The sequence below is a fragment of the Dasypus novemcinctus genome, chromosome 2, assembly GCF_030445035.2.
Source record: "Dasypus novemcinctus isolate mDasNov1 chromosome 2, mDasNov1.1.hap2, whole genome shotgun sequence".
Classification (NCBI taxonomy): domain Eukaryota; kingdom Metazoa; phylum Chordata; class Mammalia; order Cingulata; family Dasypodidae; genus Dasypus; species Dasypus novemcinctus.
Window position 1 is genome coordinate 35,580,443 of NC_080674.1, and position 18,161 is coordinate 35,598,603.

General features: G+C 36.7%; 1 protein-coding gene across 1 annotated transcript; it reads left to right on the forward strand.

Annotated features, from left to right (window-relative positions):
* Positions 1-1,855: 1,855 nt before the first annotated feature.
* SUB1 (SUB1 regulator of transcription) lies at positions 1,856-17,681 on the forward strand. Its single transcript, XM_058307574.2, has 5 exons — positions 1,856-2,084; positions 4,209-4,281; positions 6,129-6,251; positions 12,610-12,718; positions 14,648-17,681. The coding sequence occupies exons 2-5, from the start codon at positions 4,210-4,212 to the stop codon at positions 14,725-14,727; spliced, it is 384 nt and encodes a 127-aa protein (XP_058163557.1). The 5' UTR covers positions 1,856-2,084; position 4,209; the 3' UTR covers positions 14,728-17,681.
* Positions 17,682-18,161: the final 480 nt, after the last annotated feature.

Genomic DNA, 18,161 nt, shown 5'->3' on the forward strand with positions numbered 1-18,161 from the left:
TTTGCTTGGGGCTGGTTAGTAATAATGATGGGTGAGGAAAAAGAGCTGTAGCTCTGCAGAGCAGGAATCCCTGGGGCTTGGGCTGTCCTGGCATTGAGCCTGGGGAAGCTGCTGTGGAGGTCCCACCTGTATGCAGCCCCTGGTCCCTGATGGTGTCTAGATCAAGAGAACATTATATTTTTAGACTTATATGGAACTTAGGACCTTTTGCACTTTCTGCCTGCTCTGCTTGGAACCCCCAACACAGAAATCTTGGCCTGGCTATACCTTTTCATTAGGGTTTCAGACAGAACTTTCCCATTCATCCCACCCCTACCTCAATTAACTTCACTCCAACACTCACTATGGCATTGTCCTGTCGCATTTTTTAAAAACACTTATCTGAAATGACTATTGCTATTTAATTCTCATTTATTGTCTGCTCCTGAGTCCACAGTGACCCTGTCTGTTGTGTTCATTCCTGAATTCCCAGCACTCAGAGAAGAGCTGGCATATTCCTATATTGCTTAGTACATGTTTACTGAATGAGTGAATTATTGAATGAATGAATGAGCCGGGGAAAGGAACTTCGGGCAGACATACACCATAATAAAGGGAGTTGCAGCTCTTTCTATTTGGAGGAGAGAAAGGGAAACTTGTGAGTCAAATGACTCCAATCAGTACTCTGAACTCTGTTCTTCCCCAGCTAGCATCCAGATTTCAAAGGAGAACCATATCCATGGCTCCCAGGGTCCAGGCAGCTCTCTTAGCCCCCAGTTACTCAGGATGTAAGCCCAGTCCATCCAGACACTGTGAGCAGTGGTGTCTGCTGTTGGTCTCCAAGGGAACTTTGGTTGTTTGGCTATAGTGTCTGTGGAGGAGTTTGGGCAAATTCTAACCCCAAGCTGGAACACTGGGTGGTTACTGAGTGTGTTACATCTAAATACAATTTAACTTAAATATTTTTATTTTTTACTTTATTTTTCAACTTTCTTATTGAAGTATACCATAGTGTAAAGTGAACAAATCTTAAGTGAAATTTTACCCATGAATAACTTATGTAACCATCAACCAGACTACAATATTTTCCGCAACACAGTTGGTTCCCTCATCCTGCCTCCCAGGTGATGATGCCTCCAGGGAAAACTGACGTCCATCTCCGGAGATTTTTTTTTTTCCCTTCCTGTTTTTGGATTTCATATAAAGGAATTATATATTAAGTGTTTCATTTTTTAGAAGTGGTCATTGAGACTGAAACTGCACAAAGTAGTAGTCGGCTAGAGCCTGCATTCTCCATCAGTGTGTGTCAGACAGCATGGGGTTTCAATCATGACTCACAACCTACATAACCTTGGGTAATTGATTTAATCTTGTTGACCATTAATTACCTTTGCCTCAAGTATAAAATGGAGAGAATAAACATTCCTTCCTTCTTTGGAGAGTGCTTGTTAAAATAAGTAATATACATTGTGTCTGGCACACAGTGGATGCTTGATAAATGTGTGTTGAATAAATACAATTTTATTTTTATTCTTAGTTACAGTAAGCATTCATCAAATATATATTCAAATAATCTATTAGTTATACATGCCCGCTTGCATATTGGATCTTCCAGGACTTCAGTTTAGAGATGAGTGTTTGTGACCAAGAATTTCTGCAAAGACTTCCTGCACTTTCAGGAATCAAAAGCAATAGCTTTGATTTCCTACCTTTGGATTTTACCAACCAGAGTCAAATACTGAGGAGGGGGAAGGGAGAAGTCATTTCTGGGAAAATGGGACATCTTTTCAGTATGGCCACTTAGTAAACACTGCAACGCTCGGTACTTGTCATTCACATTTTACTTGCTCCCCTCATTCACTCACAGCGCAGAGCCAAATTTCTTGGCATCCCACTCTCGTGGCACCCGTTCGGCCCGACAAGCGGTCCCTTTAAGGCCCTGGAAAGGGTCTTGCTGTCGGTTTCGCCGAGGAGAACACGCCCCGTCACGTGACCGCGGTCCCAGGGGGGCGGGGCCGGCGTCTCTTGGCTGCCGTCATTTCCGGTTCTCTGTCAGTCGCGAGCGAGCAAGCGAGCAGGCGGCTGTTTGGCGAAAGGAGCGGAGCGTGAGTGTGCCGGCCTCCCCCCCCCCCGCCCCTCGGGCCCCTCTGCGTTCTTCCAGTCTGGCCGCGAGAAATGGCGGCTCTGCCTGACCGCCCCCTTCCCCTCCTCGGCCTCTCTTGGACCTCTCCTCTGGCCCCGACCCCGCGTCGGATTCGCAGCGGGCCCCTGCGCGGCGGACGCCCTTCCTCGGGAACCGACTCGGGGCTGCGGGCACAACGGCTCCGGGCGGCGGGGCGCGGCCGGGAGGGGGCGTGGAGCCACGGGCCAGGGCGGCCCCAGGACAATGCGGCGCTGTCGGCCCGAGTCGGGGCGCGTGCGGGGTTTGCCTTTTCCCCTGTGGCCTAGCTTGGTTCCCTACCCCTGCCCCAAGATGGGGGTTGCTTTGGGGGGAGGGAGAGCGCAGACCCTGGCCCGAGGAGGGCGGGGTGGCGGGGAGCGGTGGGGAGAGGTGGGGGGAGGGATGACTGTTTTGCGGGAGGGGGGAAGGGAATGCATCGAGAGAAGAAAATGGCGCTTGGAGCAAGTCCCTCCTCTTCCCTCACTCCTTCGCACATCGCAGCCTCCCACGCCCCCTCCGACCAACCTGTCTCCCCTTGCCCAACGCCGTTGCCTGCCCCGGGGTTCTAGCAGCTTCCCGGTATCTAGCGACCCCCCTCTCGTCTTGGAGCATCTCTCCCTCGTGTTGTACCGAATTCATGTGCCCTTCAGTCCTAGCTTATTTTCTACCTCGTCTTTCCTAATTTTCTTTCCCCCACGCCGTTATCAAAGACGAAAGATTCGTTTTATATGTATTCTAAATGGCTCTTCTAGTATCATTTGCTTGATTACAAGCTCTTTGTGTGTGTAACGGTAAAGCCTTGTCGAGTGAAAATATATTTTGTGTAAAGTTAAAAGAGGCAGTCTTTCGTTATCATTACTTTATTCATAGATTTACTTGGGTTAAATATGAGATGGCTATTGGAAATGATTTTAGGCCCCCAGACAGCTGTAAATTACGGACGGCGGCATAGTTATATTTGTTTCAGAGTGAAAAGTAGATTGTGTTCAATTTAATTACCTTGAAAAAAAATTTTTGGCAGTTGTGTTAGCTGGCATAAGAAACTAAATTCGGTTGATTTAAAAACAGAACTAAATTGTTTTGGAGTTTAGGTTGTAAGATGGAGCAGGAACAGTGTATAAAACGTGATTGTGAACGCTGCTGCTTCCTTAATGTACTCTTCGAGACATTACTGGTTAAAATCAACATAGCTGGGCTGGGAATGGTAATGGGTGAGGTTTTCGAATTTAGTGGCGGATTGAGGTGGCCCAGTTTTTTTTCCCCCTTGACCTCCTATTGTGGAACACACTAAATTCCAGTACTAATGCAAATACGGTCGATAGAGCTAGTTGATATGTTTTATTGGGCCCCTTTAGGGCATACAGAAAATTAATAGGGCCCTGTCTCTTCTGAATGGAGATGGGGAGAGCCAAACGTAATTTGGTAATTACTGTTTTACCACCTCGTATAAGTGCTTTGAAAATAGATGCAATACGACATACCTTGGAATTCCTTGAAATTTGGGACTTAAGCTTAGCTTACTGCTGGCTTTATTTCCGGAAACAGGCACAAAGGTCCTTGCCCTGTGCTCAGGCAAGCCCACTTGAGAGCTAGGCACTGGACTCAGCACTTCTCTGGGTTATGTGATTGCTAGGATTAATTTCCGCCAGTGAATAGATTTTCTGCATTAGGTCTGAGGTGGAAGGCAGTACTACATAGAATTATCCACGTTTCTTCTAGTTGTAGCAGTGATTGTTGTCAACTGCTTTGTAGTTTACCCTACTCAGAAACCTACCTTAGCCCCTGCTGTGACTTTGAGAATGATAGTGGTGTTGGAGTGTGGGATGTGCATGACATTTAGTTTTTTTGCTGGATTCAGAACGTTTCACTTGGCATGCTGTTTTCAGTTTAGAAGAGCATAGATTAAAAGTAATTTTCAGCATTGTGCTCAGTGTAACAAACTCCGGTATCATAAACTGATACAATGGGCTATGAAGCTTCTTGTCCTTGGTTTTTAGATTGGGACAGAGTTACTTTGAAGGTAAAAGAACAACTTGTAAATTATTTTTATAATGTATTTTTCTTTCAGAATGCCTAAATCAAAGGAACTTGTTTCTTCAAGCTCATCTGGCAGTGATTCTGATAGTGAAGTTGACAAAAAGGTGACTATTACTGTACGGAGTTATTCTTGTGATATTTTAAATCAGTAGTATTGTCCACACCCAGTTCTGAAGGATAGTAAAAGGCTCCTAGGAATCTTAAATTGAGAACAAGGGGTGGGTGTTTTTGAAAGTGTGGATGGCCTCTGGACCTCTTGTTTAGAAGTGCTTAGGGTGCTTTTTTCACATGCTATTCCTGGACCATAAATCAGACTTAAGCTATCTTCTACAAGACCTCTGTTGAGTCTCAGGAAAACTGAAGTTGCAAAACTACTTAACTCCCCTAGACCTTAGGAATTAGAATTAGACTAAAGCCACGGATTGTCAATTAGAAATAAGACTAATCTGTAGGTATTGTTTGAAGTGGTTGGGACAAATTACCTGAACTCCTTGAATGCCAGTATTAATTTTAACAGTCATCTTTGCAGGCATTGTTATCCTGCTGGCAAGGATTACCGATTCTTAGCGTTGGTAGATTTTATAGCTTGCACAGTTTGAGTGGTAGTTACTCTGGTCTCCTCCTTGCAGTTAAATCAACATGCAGTATAACTAAGGTGAAATGACTAGGGCCATTTTGACAAATTTGGCTTTTCTGCATTGAATAACAGCTCTGCTATAATGGTGTTGCGTTCAGCGTTTGCCACTTCTGAGTATCTCAAACTGCATTTGCTACCTTTCACTCATAACTGCCCTTTATCTCTTAGAATCTTACACAGTTCTGTCACTGAGCTTTTCAATGTTAACTGAAAAAAGAAAAAAAAGAACCAGCAAGCTTATGGAAGAAATTTTGGCGAAACTGGAGTTTATAGGAAAATGCAAAGGCTTGTGAGAGAATATACATAGCTATACTTATAGAAATTTCTTTTAATTTTAAAATTTGTGTTCGTATAGCACAAATTAAATGTTCATTTTAATAATCTTTAATGTTCCAGGCATGTTCTACTCCACAGGGAATACCTAGTTCCTATTTTAAATAATAAGCTTTCTGCTTTTTGAATGGAGTTAGTTTTTGCTAGGTGGTCCCAAATAGCACTGTTAATTCGGTACGTACTTACGCTAAATACTTTCACATTTTTCAGTTTATGTATAGATAGTGTAACCTGGCTTCATCTAATTAGGTAAAATAATAAAATATAGTTAATTTTCCACTGAGAAGGAACAGGACTGCCCTCTACTGACTGGGTTGGGAACTCTATGGTTTTTATATGCTCTTAGCTTATTTTCAAAAGGAGGCTAAAGCTTACAATAATGATGCTTTTAAGATACCAGCCTGACATTGCTGTTTACCCTTGGTAATTAATTGTGATGAGAAACACTTGAATTGTTGATTTCTAGTGTCCAGCACAAAATGGCTCTCTTTCAGCATTGTTCAATCATAAATTCCCTAAGCTAATTGAAAACCTTTTGGAATAAGGCAGGGTATAAATAAACATTTCCTAGAAATAGAATTAATTGGTTGTTTTTTTCCCAATTATGTCTTTTTTGGAAAAATTAATTTATTAGCTTAAGTAGACCTATGGTTTTCCAGAAGTTTATTCAAAAGCCTCAGGCCCTCCTGTCTTTTTATTCTCTCAAATTTTATGTGGGACCCCACTCCATAAAATAACCTTTTCTCCTGATTAATACCACTTTAATGCATGAAGTATCTTTTGGGGTCCTGAGAACACAATTTGAAAACACTGTATTAGAGTAAAATGAGCCAAAGTTCTGTTGTTAAGTAAAACAGCTCTGTATATATTTGTGGTTTTTATCCTAATGAATGTAGTCTTTTCCTCCTCTAATTCTTAAAAAGGAATGGAATCTTTTGAAGTTGGAGATGTGTTAAAACACATCTTATATTTTCTTTCAAGCTAAAGAGGAAAAAGCAAATTCCTCCAGAAAAACCTGTAAAGAAGCAAAAGACTGGTGAAACCTCCAGAGCCCTGTCATCTTCCAAGCAGAGCAGCAGCAGCAGAGATGATAACATGTTTCAGGTAAAGTTGGTTCTTTCACTTATGTACAGAGGAATTATTAGTCTGGTTTGAACTGAAGATTACAGAAAGGAATGTTAAAGTTACCTTAATCTGAGATTGCATAATCTTTTGTATGTTATAATCATCTTGACAAAGGATGCATTGTTTCATTGACATACAAGAACAAGTTAGAACTGAAAGTAATTTGTGTGATGCTGGACTATTGTTTTAGTCTAGAAGTCTGTAATTTTGCCATATTTAAGGCATTACAAGTTGAAATATTACAGAAACCAAAAAAAATGATCAAGAACTGCAGATTTAGCAGCTTGGAGGAAGTAGGTCTAGTACTGGGCTGTGAAGTATGGATAGGTTTTTATTGGATGGGAAACAGCAATCTGATCTACTTAGTTTTGCCCTGGTGAGAACAGATAAGACAAGTGGATTCACTAAGTAGGTTTTATGTTTATATATAGTGGGGAATGTGGTTAACTAGGTAAAGTGAGGGAAGCTCATTAGAGGGATTAATTGAAACCACCTGGGGAAGACTAGTACAGCTTCTTTTTTTTGGGTTTCTTTTCTTATTTTAGGTAGATTTGATATTGACTTCTTTATACAAGGAGGAATCATTGCGGAATAGGCATAGGAGTGGGAAGGGAAATGGATGCAGATGAACTCTGTTATTTTTGACCTGAGTTTGTATGTGAGGTAGTAAGGATTTAGATGTTGGGGATTTTTCTTTTCTCAAAGAAATAATGATTATTGTAAGATACTGGTGAGAAGAATGAATTTGAGGAATTAAGCAATCAAGAAAGACTGGTTTGCAATTTGAGAGACTGAAGGAATTAAGGTTTCATTGATTGAAATGAAGAAAGGAATTTGTTCTAATGTCAAAGGCTTAAAAATGGCTTTTTGACCTAATTGGAAATGGAGTAAAATACATAGGTTTATCTTGTGGCACTTAGAGGGCTAGGTTGTTCATGTGGTAGCATCATCATGCTTGACTGAAGCCCAGAAAATTCTTCTTAGGTGATACTCACTTAGAGGATGAAAGGGAAAGGAAATAGTAGGAACTTCAGAGAAGGTGAATTTAGAAGAGTACAGTAATGAGAGCAAGAAAAGCATAAGTGTTTCAAGAAGTAGGCATAAATAGTGAAGCCAAAGGTTGAAAATAATGAGACTGCAAATATTTATTTGGCTAGAAAGTGAGGCTAGAATATCTTTTTAACTTATTGATGGCTTTGGAAAGCAGAGAGCCAGGATTTAGGTGCGAATGGGGAAAGAGATGTCTGGTATTCTTACTCAATTTTGCTTTATTACACGTCAGGATAAAGAAAATAGACAAAGTGCAAATGAGTTATTTAGCTATTGGTTTTGTAGTCTGATGTCTGCGTAGCTTAGAATAACTAGGAACACATTAATTGGATAGGGAACTTAAGTAAATGCTTGTATGTAGGGAATATTGTAGGAGGGCCTGCATTTCTTTAAGTGGATAATAAGTTGAATGTCTATTTCATTCAGAACTTGAATGATGGCCTAGGTTTCTGATAATGATGTGATGAACCAAGTAGATGTTAGATCTGTGGCTTCATGGAATTTATGGGGATAAAAACTACGGATAAGCTAGTATATAGTTAAAGTTATGCTAAGTGCTGAAAAGGAAAAGGGCAGATTATTATGAGAGAATAAGGGGGCTTGGTTTTAAGATTGGGTACTGTAGCTCAGTGGTTGAGCACCTGCTTCCCATGATGAGGTCCCGGGTTTGATCTCTGGTACCTCCTTAAAAAAAAAAATATTGGGTACTCTGAATCTCCTAAGAAAGTGGCATTTGAAGGAGCCAGCTGTGCCAAGTCTAGGGGAGAGGGAAGCACTGTCCAAGTAGAGGGGATTGTATAAACATTTTGAAGTGGAAAAGAACTTGGTTTGTGTAGAAATTATAAAGCTGTTGCAGATGGAACCTGACAGTCTAGTTGAGAGTATAGATAGGACATCAGTTGGTGAAGAGGGGGAAGGGCCTTCCTGTGGGGGAAGCCAAAATACAGGAGGTTGGGCTTTATTCTGTGTACAGTGGGAAGCCATTTTAAGGGGCAGAAGGGAATGCACTATCTGCAAGAGAGGATCCTTTTCTTTCATAGATTTCCTGCTGGGTTGAATGAGGGTCTGCTTTGGAATATTTTAACCTAATAGTTTATAATAAAGGTAAAAACTTAAAAATATTTGCTAGACACTGTTTTGGGCTTTTCTTTAATTTTGTTCACTGTATACCTTCCTTCACTTCTTTAATAGTAAAGCATATGGGTTTTATTTTGTCCATTTTACCACCTTGCTGCTGTTTAAATAGCCATGTATTACGAGTAGAACTAGAGGAAATAATCTTAAATGCTGGTAAGGAGATGTACATCAAACCTCAGCAGCTGTCTGAATGTAATATTTGAAGAAAATTGTACCAAAGGAAAATAGCTGCACTAGTCTTTTAAACTCTGAAATGGTTTGGGCAGAATCCTGACAGTCAAAATATTAATAGATGCTTGCCTTCTGGTTCTGTCAGCTGTGAATGTAAAAGCTTGGTTGCATAGTGTTAAAACCTGCATGAGAAGATTTCTGTGATCTTAAAGACAGGCTAGAGAATTACTTTGTAATTACTTATACCTGTGTCTGAAAAGGTCAGAATAGCTTGAGGCAGGAGACGCTGATCTATGTCTTTCTTCAGAATTAGGTACCAAAGGGTAAGTGCCTTATTTGATTTGATGTTTTAAGGACGAATCTGATAAAATGGTTTTAAATTATGTCATTACTAAGTCAAGTATTCTTAACCTATGAATAATGGACTTTGAGTATATGAGATTGTTTTTTTTTTGTTTTTTTTTTCGTATTTGAAAGAATTATTTATAATCTTCATCAGATCCTCAGAAGGGATAGAGTAAAAGAACCACTCACTGTACTATATGATGTGTGTGCTGTTTTTTTTCCTTCTGACATATAGATTATATACATGTAAAAATGTATACATTCTACGATTCGATTCTATATTCCTGTGAAATATGATTGTAGTGGTGTTTTATTTCTACTTTTAATGATTGTATCTTTAGACTATATCCTCATTTTTATGGGGGCTGGGGGTTGTTAACAATTTGTCAGCTTTATACATTTCTCATCAAGGGAGAGGTGACTGTTGGGCAGGTTACTTAGTTTTTTTCTTCCTTTAAACTTTATTGAGATGTAATTTATCTACAATAAAATGCACACATTTAAAGCATAATTTGATGAGTTGTGATAAATGTATATACCTTTGTAGCCAGAACATTTCCATCACCCCAGAAAATTCCCCTTTGTCTTCTTTCTGGAGTAGGAGTTACTCCACGTAACCACTGGTGTGATTTCTTTCACTGTGGATTTGTTTTGCTTATTCTAGAACTTCATATAAATGGTATCATACAGTCTGCAGTTTTAGTGTCTAGCTTCTTTTGCTTAGCATTAAGTTTTGAGATTAATTCTTGTTATATCAGTAGTTTGATCCTTTTTATTGAGTAGTGGTTTAAAGAATTGGTACATTTGACTTACTGAGTTGTAAGAGTTCCTTGTATATTCTGAATGCAAGTTGTTTGTCAGATATAAGTATAATGAATATTTTCTCCAAATCTGTGGCTTGTCTTTGTCATTTTCTTAAGTGTCTTTTTTTTTTTTTAAAGGCTTTAATTTTGATAATCTTTTTAATAAATATTTTTCCTTTTTTGGTTAATGCTTTTAATTTCCTGGCCAAGAAATATTTGCCATTGTTTTTCTTAGGTGTTTGATAGATGAAACAGCTATGTTTAGGTGTATGATTCATAATAAATTAGTTTTCCTGTATGGTGTGAGATAGGGGTTGAGATTTACTCCCTCTCTCCATAACCCCATATCGCTATTGTTGTTCCAACACCATTTGTTGAAAAGATTTTTATTTCCATTGAATTAGAATCTTTGAATCTTTATTTTAAAATTGTGAATAAAAAAAATACATGTGTATGTTCACTTCTGGGCTCCTTTTATTCCACTGATCTATATGTCTATCTTTACTCCAGTACCACACTATCTTAATTACTATACTTTCCTAGTGAGTCTTCACATCAAGAATGCAAGACCGTTAACTTAATTCTTCCACTTTCAAAATTGTTTTTGCTATTCTACATATTTTGCATTCCCATACATGATCATAGAATTAATTTACTGATTTCTACCAGAAAGCCTCCTAGGATTTGGGTTGGATTAGGATTTTGTTAAATCTAAATCAGTTTGGAGAAATAGGTATATTGACAATATTGAGTCTTCCAGTCCATGAACATGGTATCTCTCCCTTGATTCAGATCATTTCAAATTTCTCTCAGTGTTTTGAGGTTTTTGGTGTAGAGATGTTATACATCTTTTGTTGAATTTATTTGTAAGTATTTTTTAAAAGTTCTTTTGTAAAATGTATTTTTGTAACTTAATTTTTCAATGGTTTATGGCTAGAAAAAATATGTATAATACTACATGATATATTAAAAATGTTTTATATATTATAATACTTATATATTTACAATATACTACATATATGTAAATTAAGAAATTTCTAAGAACTATGTATGTTGACTGATGCTGTCAGAGTTTTACATTGTCCTTTTTAATTGTTTTTCTTGATTTTTGGGTAGGACTATCTGTACAGTATTGAAAGGAAGTAGTGAGAGCAGACATCCTACTTTATTCCTGATCTTAGGGGCAAAGCATCCTTCTAATGCTCTCCTTTCTCTTTAAGGCCACTATTGTTTAAACTCTGTAATGGTGTGTATACTGCTGTGATTCTGCTGCTTTGAGGGTGGAGAATGAAAAGTCATGGGATATTTATGATGCATTTTTCTGCACGGTCAATCTTTATTTGGAGGGTCACATTAAAATTTTTAAATGTGTCACACTTGACACTCTAATATTAGAGGATAGTATGCAAAATGTACATTAATTTTTAGGTTATAATAAGAAACTCAGGTTTTGCTAGGGCAGTTTTACTCTGTGTCCCCAGGTTTTTCCTTCCTCTTACCTCCCACAGCTCTTTGGTGCTTGTGCTTCCTCTGAAACATTATGCCAATTAATGTAGGGTCTTCAACTTGTAAGTCCACAAAGTTTGGGATATGTGCATGGTTAGCCATGTTTGAGAGGAGGGATTTCACTTTTATAAATTTCCCATTGATTCCTTCTTCCCTTTATTGCTAGACTTTGAAAGGAGAAAAATGTTTGTACTGTTAAATTTCCAGTACACCCTCAAGTAACCTTAGCCAGTTTTAATGACTTATTTTTAATCTTTTTCTGTTACAGCTTTTGCTTCCTTTCTAGGTTACTCTGGGTCTCTTACAATTCCTTTTCATTCTATTTTCCTATCTTAACCTCTTTTGGTAGTCTCATTTGAGTATTCACCATGTGCTTTTCCTGGTTCTAGACAGTCTTTTGCTTTCTTCTTTTACGTTCTTGGTTTCTATTTCCATCCACTGTTAAATTTAACATGCCCAAGTTCAGTAGAGGCCCAGCTTCTACCCAAGCTGGAAACCTCAGTTATCTTCATCTTTTCCTTTTTTTTTTTTTTTTATCTCTTTTTGTCATATTTGATTCATCACCATATTCAGTCAGTTTCACCTCACCTCTCAAATCTGGGCCATCTTCCCCTTTCTTATTATGCCCACTAAACTTGAGCCTGTTAAATCCAAGCCAGGACCTTTGTAGTAGCTCTGTTGTTCCCTTTGTGTCCTGTATAATCAAAGCATGTTCCTATGTTTCTGGAAGTTTTTCTTGACTTGAAGTGGAGTAAATCACTCCTTTCTCTCTTGGGTTGTATCCTCTCCTCTGGTCATAGCTCTGCTGTTTTTCTATGACTACTTGCTTTTTATGCTTTTCCTTCCTAGACTGCTCCTAGGAAGGAAGGGCTGTGTTTTAGTCATCTGTATATCCCCTACTTCCTAGTATACTTTTTTTTTGTAAATTTGTACATTTTTTAATGGGTGAATTGAATAAATGTGACCTAAATAATTATTAGTGAAACTGTTAATGGTGGGTTATACTGTTAAGGTTTTAAAAAAAATTATTTTAAGAAATTTTTAAGTATTTTAGGCAGCTGTAGTACTGAATGTTGTTTCATTTTGATTTTTTACAGTAAGCTTACATGCTAGTAAATGACCCCCAGAATTTATGTAGAGTTTGTGTTAAGCAACAGGTGTAAGTTTTTAACAGTGACTATTAAACTTGGTTCTTTGTTTGAGATTTTGACTTTGAGAATAGTAATCATTTTTGTGAATAGAAGTAGAATTGGCAGAGAATTATTAATATAAATATGAACACCACTGTTGAATACCCTTTTGCTGTGTTCTTGTTTCTTTTGCAGATTGGGAAAATGAGGTACGTCAGTGTTAGGGACTTTAAAGGAAAAGTCCTAATTGATATTAGAGAATATTGGATGGATCCAGAAGGTGAAATGAAACCAGGAAGGAAAGGTAAGATTTAATTTACTGAAGTTTGTTCTTATATTGAGACTAAATTAGAAACTTTCTAAATAACTTATCTTGCTTGAAATAATTTTGGCAGTGTATAGGATGGTGAAAACCCTCATTCAATTGATATTTTTTAAATGAGATGTCTTAAATACAACAGTTAGAATTTTTTATTCTGTAGTAAAACTCAGAAAAATAACATCCCTAATAATCACTTTAATTGCCTGCTAATTGAATGTAAATGAATTTTTAAAAAAATTTACACCAGTTCGATAGTAGATTAGACTCTCTACTGTGGAAGTGGTAAAATCAGATATGAGAATTCTTTTTTTATTTGAAGTATAGGGGCCAGGAATTGAACCTGGGACCTCATATATGGGAAGCTGGTGCTCAACCACTAAGCTCACATCGGCTTCCTTGAGTTGGTTTTTTCATTTGTTCTGCTCTTTTTTCTTTTTCTTTTTTTGCTTTTTCAGGAAGCACTGGAACTGAATATGGAACCTCCCATGTGGGAGGTGGGAGCTCAACTGCTTGAGCCACATCCACTCCCTCAGTGTTTCCTCTTGATTCATCTCCTAAAGGCTAATTTTTTAAGGGTGTTACCCTTCAAGTGGATCTGCTCCTCCTCTTTGTGTTTCACTTAATTCCAAGCCTGTCAGGATTGTAGGAGTATACTTTTATTCATTCACCAAATGACTAGAAGATATTTGTGAACTGACATAAAACAATGTATTTGGATAGTTAGCTGGTAGGTGCTTTAGGTTGATTTTAGGTAATGAAAAAATGCTTATTTTCTTCTACATTGCCGGCCTGTCAATTTGAAAGGTATCACTTGTTTACTTCATGTAATTTTTGAGTTTACTAAAATTTAACTTCTTTATTTTTTCATACCCTTTTACACTTCTTGCTCAGGCCAGTCCTGGATTATTTTCTTTGTGTTTATCATGGTCATTCACATTGTTCCACGGTTGCCAGTGCCAGGTTCTTGTTCTTGCAAACATTGACTTAAAAGCCCTTCTGAGGTATTATTCCTGTGTATTCTCTTTCTTTTCAACTTCATGGCCTTCCTGTATTTTTCTCAGAAATTAATTATTCTAACTATTTATAGGAGTCAGATATTTAAATGCTGGAAGTTTAAAGTACAGAGTTTAGAAAAGATAAAAATTTTTGTTCATGCTTTTTATCTTAATTAGGCAAGACAGATTTCATTATCATATATTTATTGTTTACTTATGTCAGGTGCTATGCAAATTTCTTTATTCAGATTATCTAATTTAATATAAATTCTTTATTCAGATTGCCTAATTACATAGTACTGTTTTACTGGTGAGGAAACTGAAGTTTAGAAGGTAATACAGTTCTTGAAGGTTGTATAGCTAGTGATGGGATGGGATTTTGAACCCTAATAGCATGAATCCAGACAGAGTTCATTCTTAACCAGCATATATATACGCTAAGACTATTTCTGGGTCACATCCCAGAGATCTTTACAAAGTGAAAGGAAGCCTGCTTCTGGAAGAACTCAGAACACAGTCATTCTCCATGAATTCCTGTGGAAAATTTGGGAAGTGTTGGAATGAGCTAGATGTAGAAATGGGGTGTCACATGCCAGATCTGAGCTACGTCACGTAGCCTGCTAATTTTCAGGTATTTACAAGATATATCTTAAAATCACCATTTGTTCTTGTTGGGTATATGAAGTAAATGCAGGATATAGTGTTAGAAGTAAAACTCTTTTTGATATCAGTACTCTTTTGATCTGCTCAAGAAATTTTGATGAATCTGGAATAAATTAAGAGATTTTTGACTCTCAATATTGTGCAACATTCAAAATAGCAAATTTGGTATAGCAATATATTTATTGAAAGCATGAAAGTCCTACAGAAAGCTTAAGTAGATTTTCAACTTTTAATTTTTAAAACTTTATTTTAGGTATTTCTTTAAATCCTGAGCAATGGAGCCAACTGAAGGAACAGATTTCTGACATTGATGATGCAGTAAGAAAACTGTAAAATCAGAGCCATATAAATCCTGCACTGTTCTAGTTGTTTTAATCTGTCTTTATACATTGGCTTTTGTTTTCTAAACGTTGTTTTCCAAGCTATTGTATATTTGGATTGCAGAACAATTTGTAAGGTGAATACTTTTCTTTTTTTAATGTGCATTATTAAAAATGTTCTGAGTGAAGCTAATTGTCACCTTTATTAAGGAGATTGCTTTGTGCCCACCACCTAGTGTAAAATAAAGTCAAGTAATACAATCCTAACAGTTGTGGCCTTTTTTGATCAGGAATTGATGCTGTTTAAGGCCAAAACTAACAGCTTGTAGACCTTTTAGTTTCAACTTAGCTTTTACATTAAGGATATGCACAGCATTGAATTCATAAATTTTTGATTTGTGAAATCCATAGTTGATCTTCCTCTTCCAACCAAATGTCTTGTTTGAATTTTCTACCCCAGTTATATTTCACTTTCACTTTTTCCTTCAGTTAACTTTAATAATGCCTCACATTGAATTTTCACTCTTTTCCTTGAATGTTATGTTAATTTAGGAACATCAGCGAAACTGTCAGAATGTTATCTTAGTTGGAATTAAAATATATGGGAACTGCAGTCACTAATTTTACTGTATTAAATATTAGGAGATATAGTTTGATAAATAACATGGCTTGTATGAAAACTCCGAGCAAGTATATAATCTTCTGTGTTAGTTGTTAACCTTATTGTTTAGTCTACGGAAAATAATGGCTTAGATGTCTGATTTTGCTTTCACTATTAAATATATTCACCGTGGGATGATGTCTATAAAGTCAGATATTGTTAAATTAGACTAGGACTTAATAAAAATTGTGAAAGCTAACTAGCCTAACATTTTATTTTATAACATTGAATATGGATTATATATAGCCAGATATATCATTGAGCTTTACTGTCATAGTAGGTAATGCCAGTTTTAATGGGAAAGAACATTTACTTTGTTTTTTTTTGGTCTTTCCTTTAGTAAACTTGGTTTTTTGCAGTTAATCTACTGGACAATGGCGTTCTAGACTTGTTACTAAATTTTAGCATACACTCTTAGGTAATTTTTTTTATAATGGTGATGCAGATAACAGATTGTTGCACAGATTTCAGGGGCTTTGCAGCAATAAATAGGGTGTGGTGTGCCTTGGGAAAAGAATGTAAAGGGAACTATAGCAAAGCAGGTTGCAGTGAAGAGAATTCTCTTCAAACTAAATGATATATACACAAGTGATACTTAATAAATATTTTCAAATTTTGATCATATTGATAGGATACAATTCTAGATAGAAGAGTAGAAAAAATATTAAAGATGTAAAAAATTCTTGTTGATAAATTAGTTTTGGTAGCAAGTCTCAAATGGTTACTCCCATTAAAAATTGCCATATGAGAGAGTTGCACTATTCTGCTACCACATGGGATTCCTAGGTCTAAAAACATTTTGTCGTACGATTGTCACAGACTTTATTTCAAAACTGTCAGCCAGGACACATACAGTTAACAAGTTTTTCCATTTAAGTATGTTTTATATTTTTCAGATGACTTTTTTAGTATTTTTAGCAGTGACCCTAATAGGTTAGGTGTCTAATTAGGGAAATAAATCCTTTCTTTCTGGATTTTAGCCCTCTTCAAATAATAGGTGTACCAAAGTGCTGAAAAATACTTATTTTAGACAAACCCTGTTTGATTACCTTTTTCCCGTATTTGGGAACTTGTGTGTGCCCTATGAACTTAATTGGGTAGATTTGTAAAGCATTTCCTATTTTTGGCAAATGTTAGAACACAGCTTTGATTTTGGTGTAGATAAAGAGGGAATAATGGGTAAATATCCTAGGTTTATAGGAATTCAGGGGTGTGTGCATTTTAAAACAATCTGCTAATTCAGAGATGATGCTGAAATCTATTGGCTAGGCATTTTCTGTTTAGCATTGTATTAGTGGAATCTTCATATATTGTGTGTTTCTAGATTTGGTAAGTTGACTCCTAAATTCTTTAAGTACATTACTGGATAATGCAATATATAGAAATTGTTAATCTTTTTTGTGTCTAGGGAAGGATATAAGAACTTGGTTAACAGACCAAAATTCAAACTTGTACTGAAAAGAAAGGATGAGGTACTTTTGTTTTCTGTTTAAGCTTTATCTTCTTGGTAAGATTTTTTTCCAGAAAGAAAGTTTGTCATTTTGAGGTACAGGTATTTTATCTTGTAATGCCAAAATGAATTTAATTAATGCCACTACTCAGGTTTAAATATTCTTAGTAGCAGGGATTTTAATGGGTTTTTCTTCTTTGTCTTTTAAAGTATAAGCAACATTTGACCAATTTCCAGTGCTCTCATATTTTATTTATAGAACAGCCACTAACAAAGAAAAGCTCTTTATAATTTGATTATTCTCTTTTGCTGTGCTTCATACATGAATAAGAACTTTTGAAGAATACCTCCTACCTCATTAGCTAGGCAAGATGCTATGGTGATCAACCTATTCTACACAATGTGTTTAGATGAAAAGAATTAGCAAAAAACTGAAAGAAAGTACATCCTGACTTGGCTATTGAGGGGAAAAGAGGAAGAATTGAGCGTTATTACGTGTTCCTGACAGAGGTATGGTGTTGGAAGAGTACTATAAACGTTTGAAATTTTAAAAACGTGTGCTGGATAATATTTAGGTATTTCTCCTGAAATTCTTTGCAGCTTGCTTTCTGTGGAAATTAATGTAGTGAGAAGCTCAAAAAAAAAAAACCTACAAAAACCACAAAACCCTTTTTTTAAGTGGTGTGTTTCCAGATAAACTCTAGGGATAAATATTCACATAGTCACAAAATGTAATTCTGTAATCTGTAATTGTGGAATGCCTGTATGCTTTGGTACATCTTCCATGGAGATGTCAATGAATATAATACTCTCATCTGTGAATATTTTAAATGTTGAAATAAAATTAAGAAATGTGCCCTCTGTGTCATCCAGTTTCACAAACCTGAAGGTGAATGGATAAGTTATCTGTTGAGTTGATTTTAATAACAGATTTTAAATACCTTTCTGTGTGAATGCTTTGGAATGTGGTGTCTAGCTTTAGGTTCTTATATCTTCTGGGACCTCTGAAACTGAGTGTTTTTTCCATCTTCCTGCTCCAAATGGAAAATGTGCCAAATACTAAGGTGCACTCAGCCTTCATTTCCCCTTTGCCCTACGAATGCCTTCCAGCCTGATAATTCCTTTATATATATTTAACTGTAACGGACTCCTGAGATTTTTCTTCTTGTTTTCTTGGCTTCTTTTTGGTTTTGTTTTGAGTTTTTTTTTTCCCCCTCCAAGTATTTTAAACCTATACTTTCATTAGTATAGTGTCTACTGTACCCTTCTTTATTAGAACTTCTGAGTGAGACCTCTCACTGTTTAAATTTCTGTTTAGGAGAACTTACACAGGGAT

Bases quoted from the DNA above. Each gene is read 5' to 3' on its own strand.
- SUB1 (XM_058307574.2), top strand. From the start codon at position 4,210: ATGCCTAAATCAAAGGAACTTGTTTCTTCAAGCTCATCTGGCAGTGAT. The intron at 4,282-6,128 runs GTGACTATTACT...TTTTCTTTCAAG, and splicing joins ATAGTGAAGTTGACAAAAAG to CTAAAGAGGAAAAAGCAAAT. The intron at 12,719-14,647 runs GTAAGATTTAAT...ACTTTATTTTAG, and splicing joins AATGAAACCAGGAAGGAAAG to GTATTTCTTTAAATCCTGAG.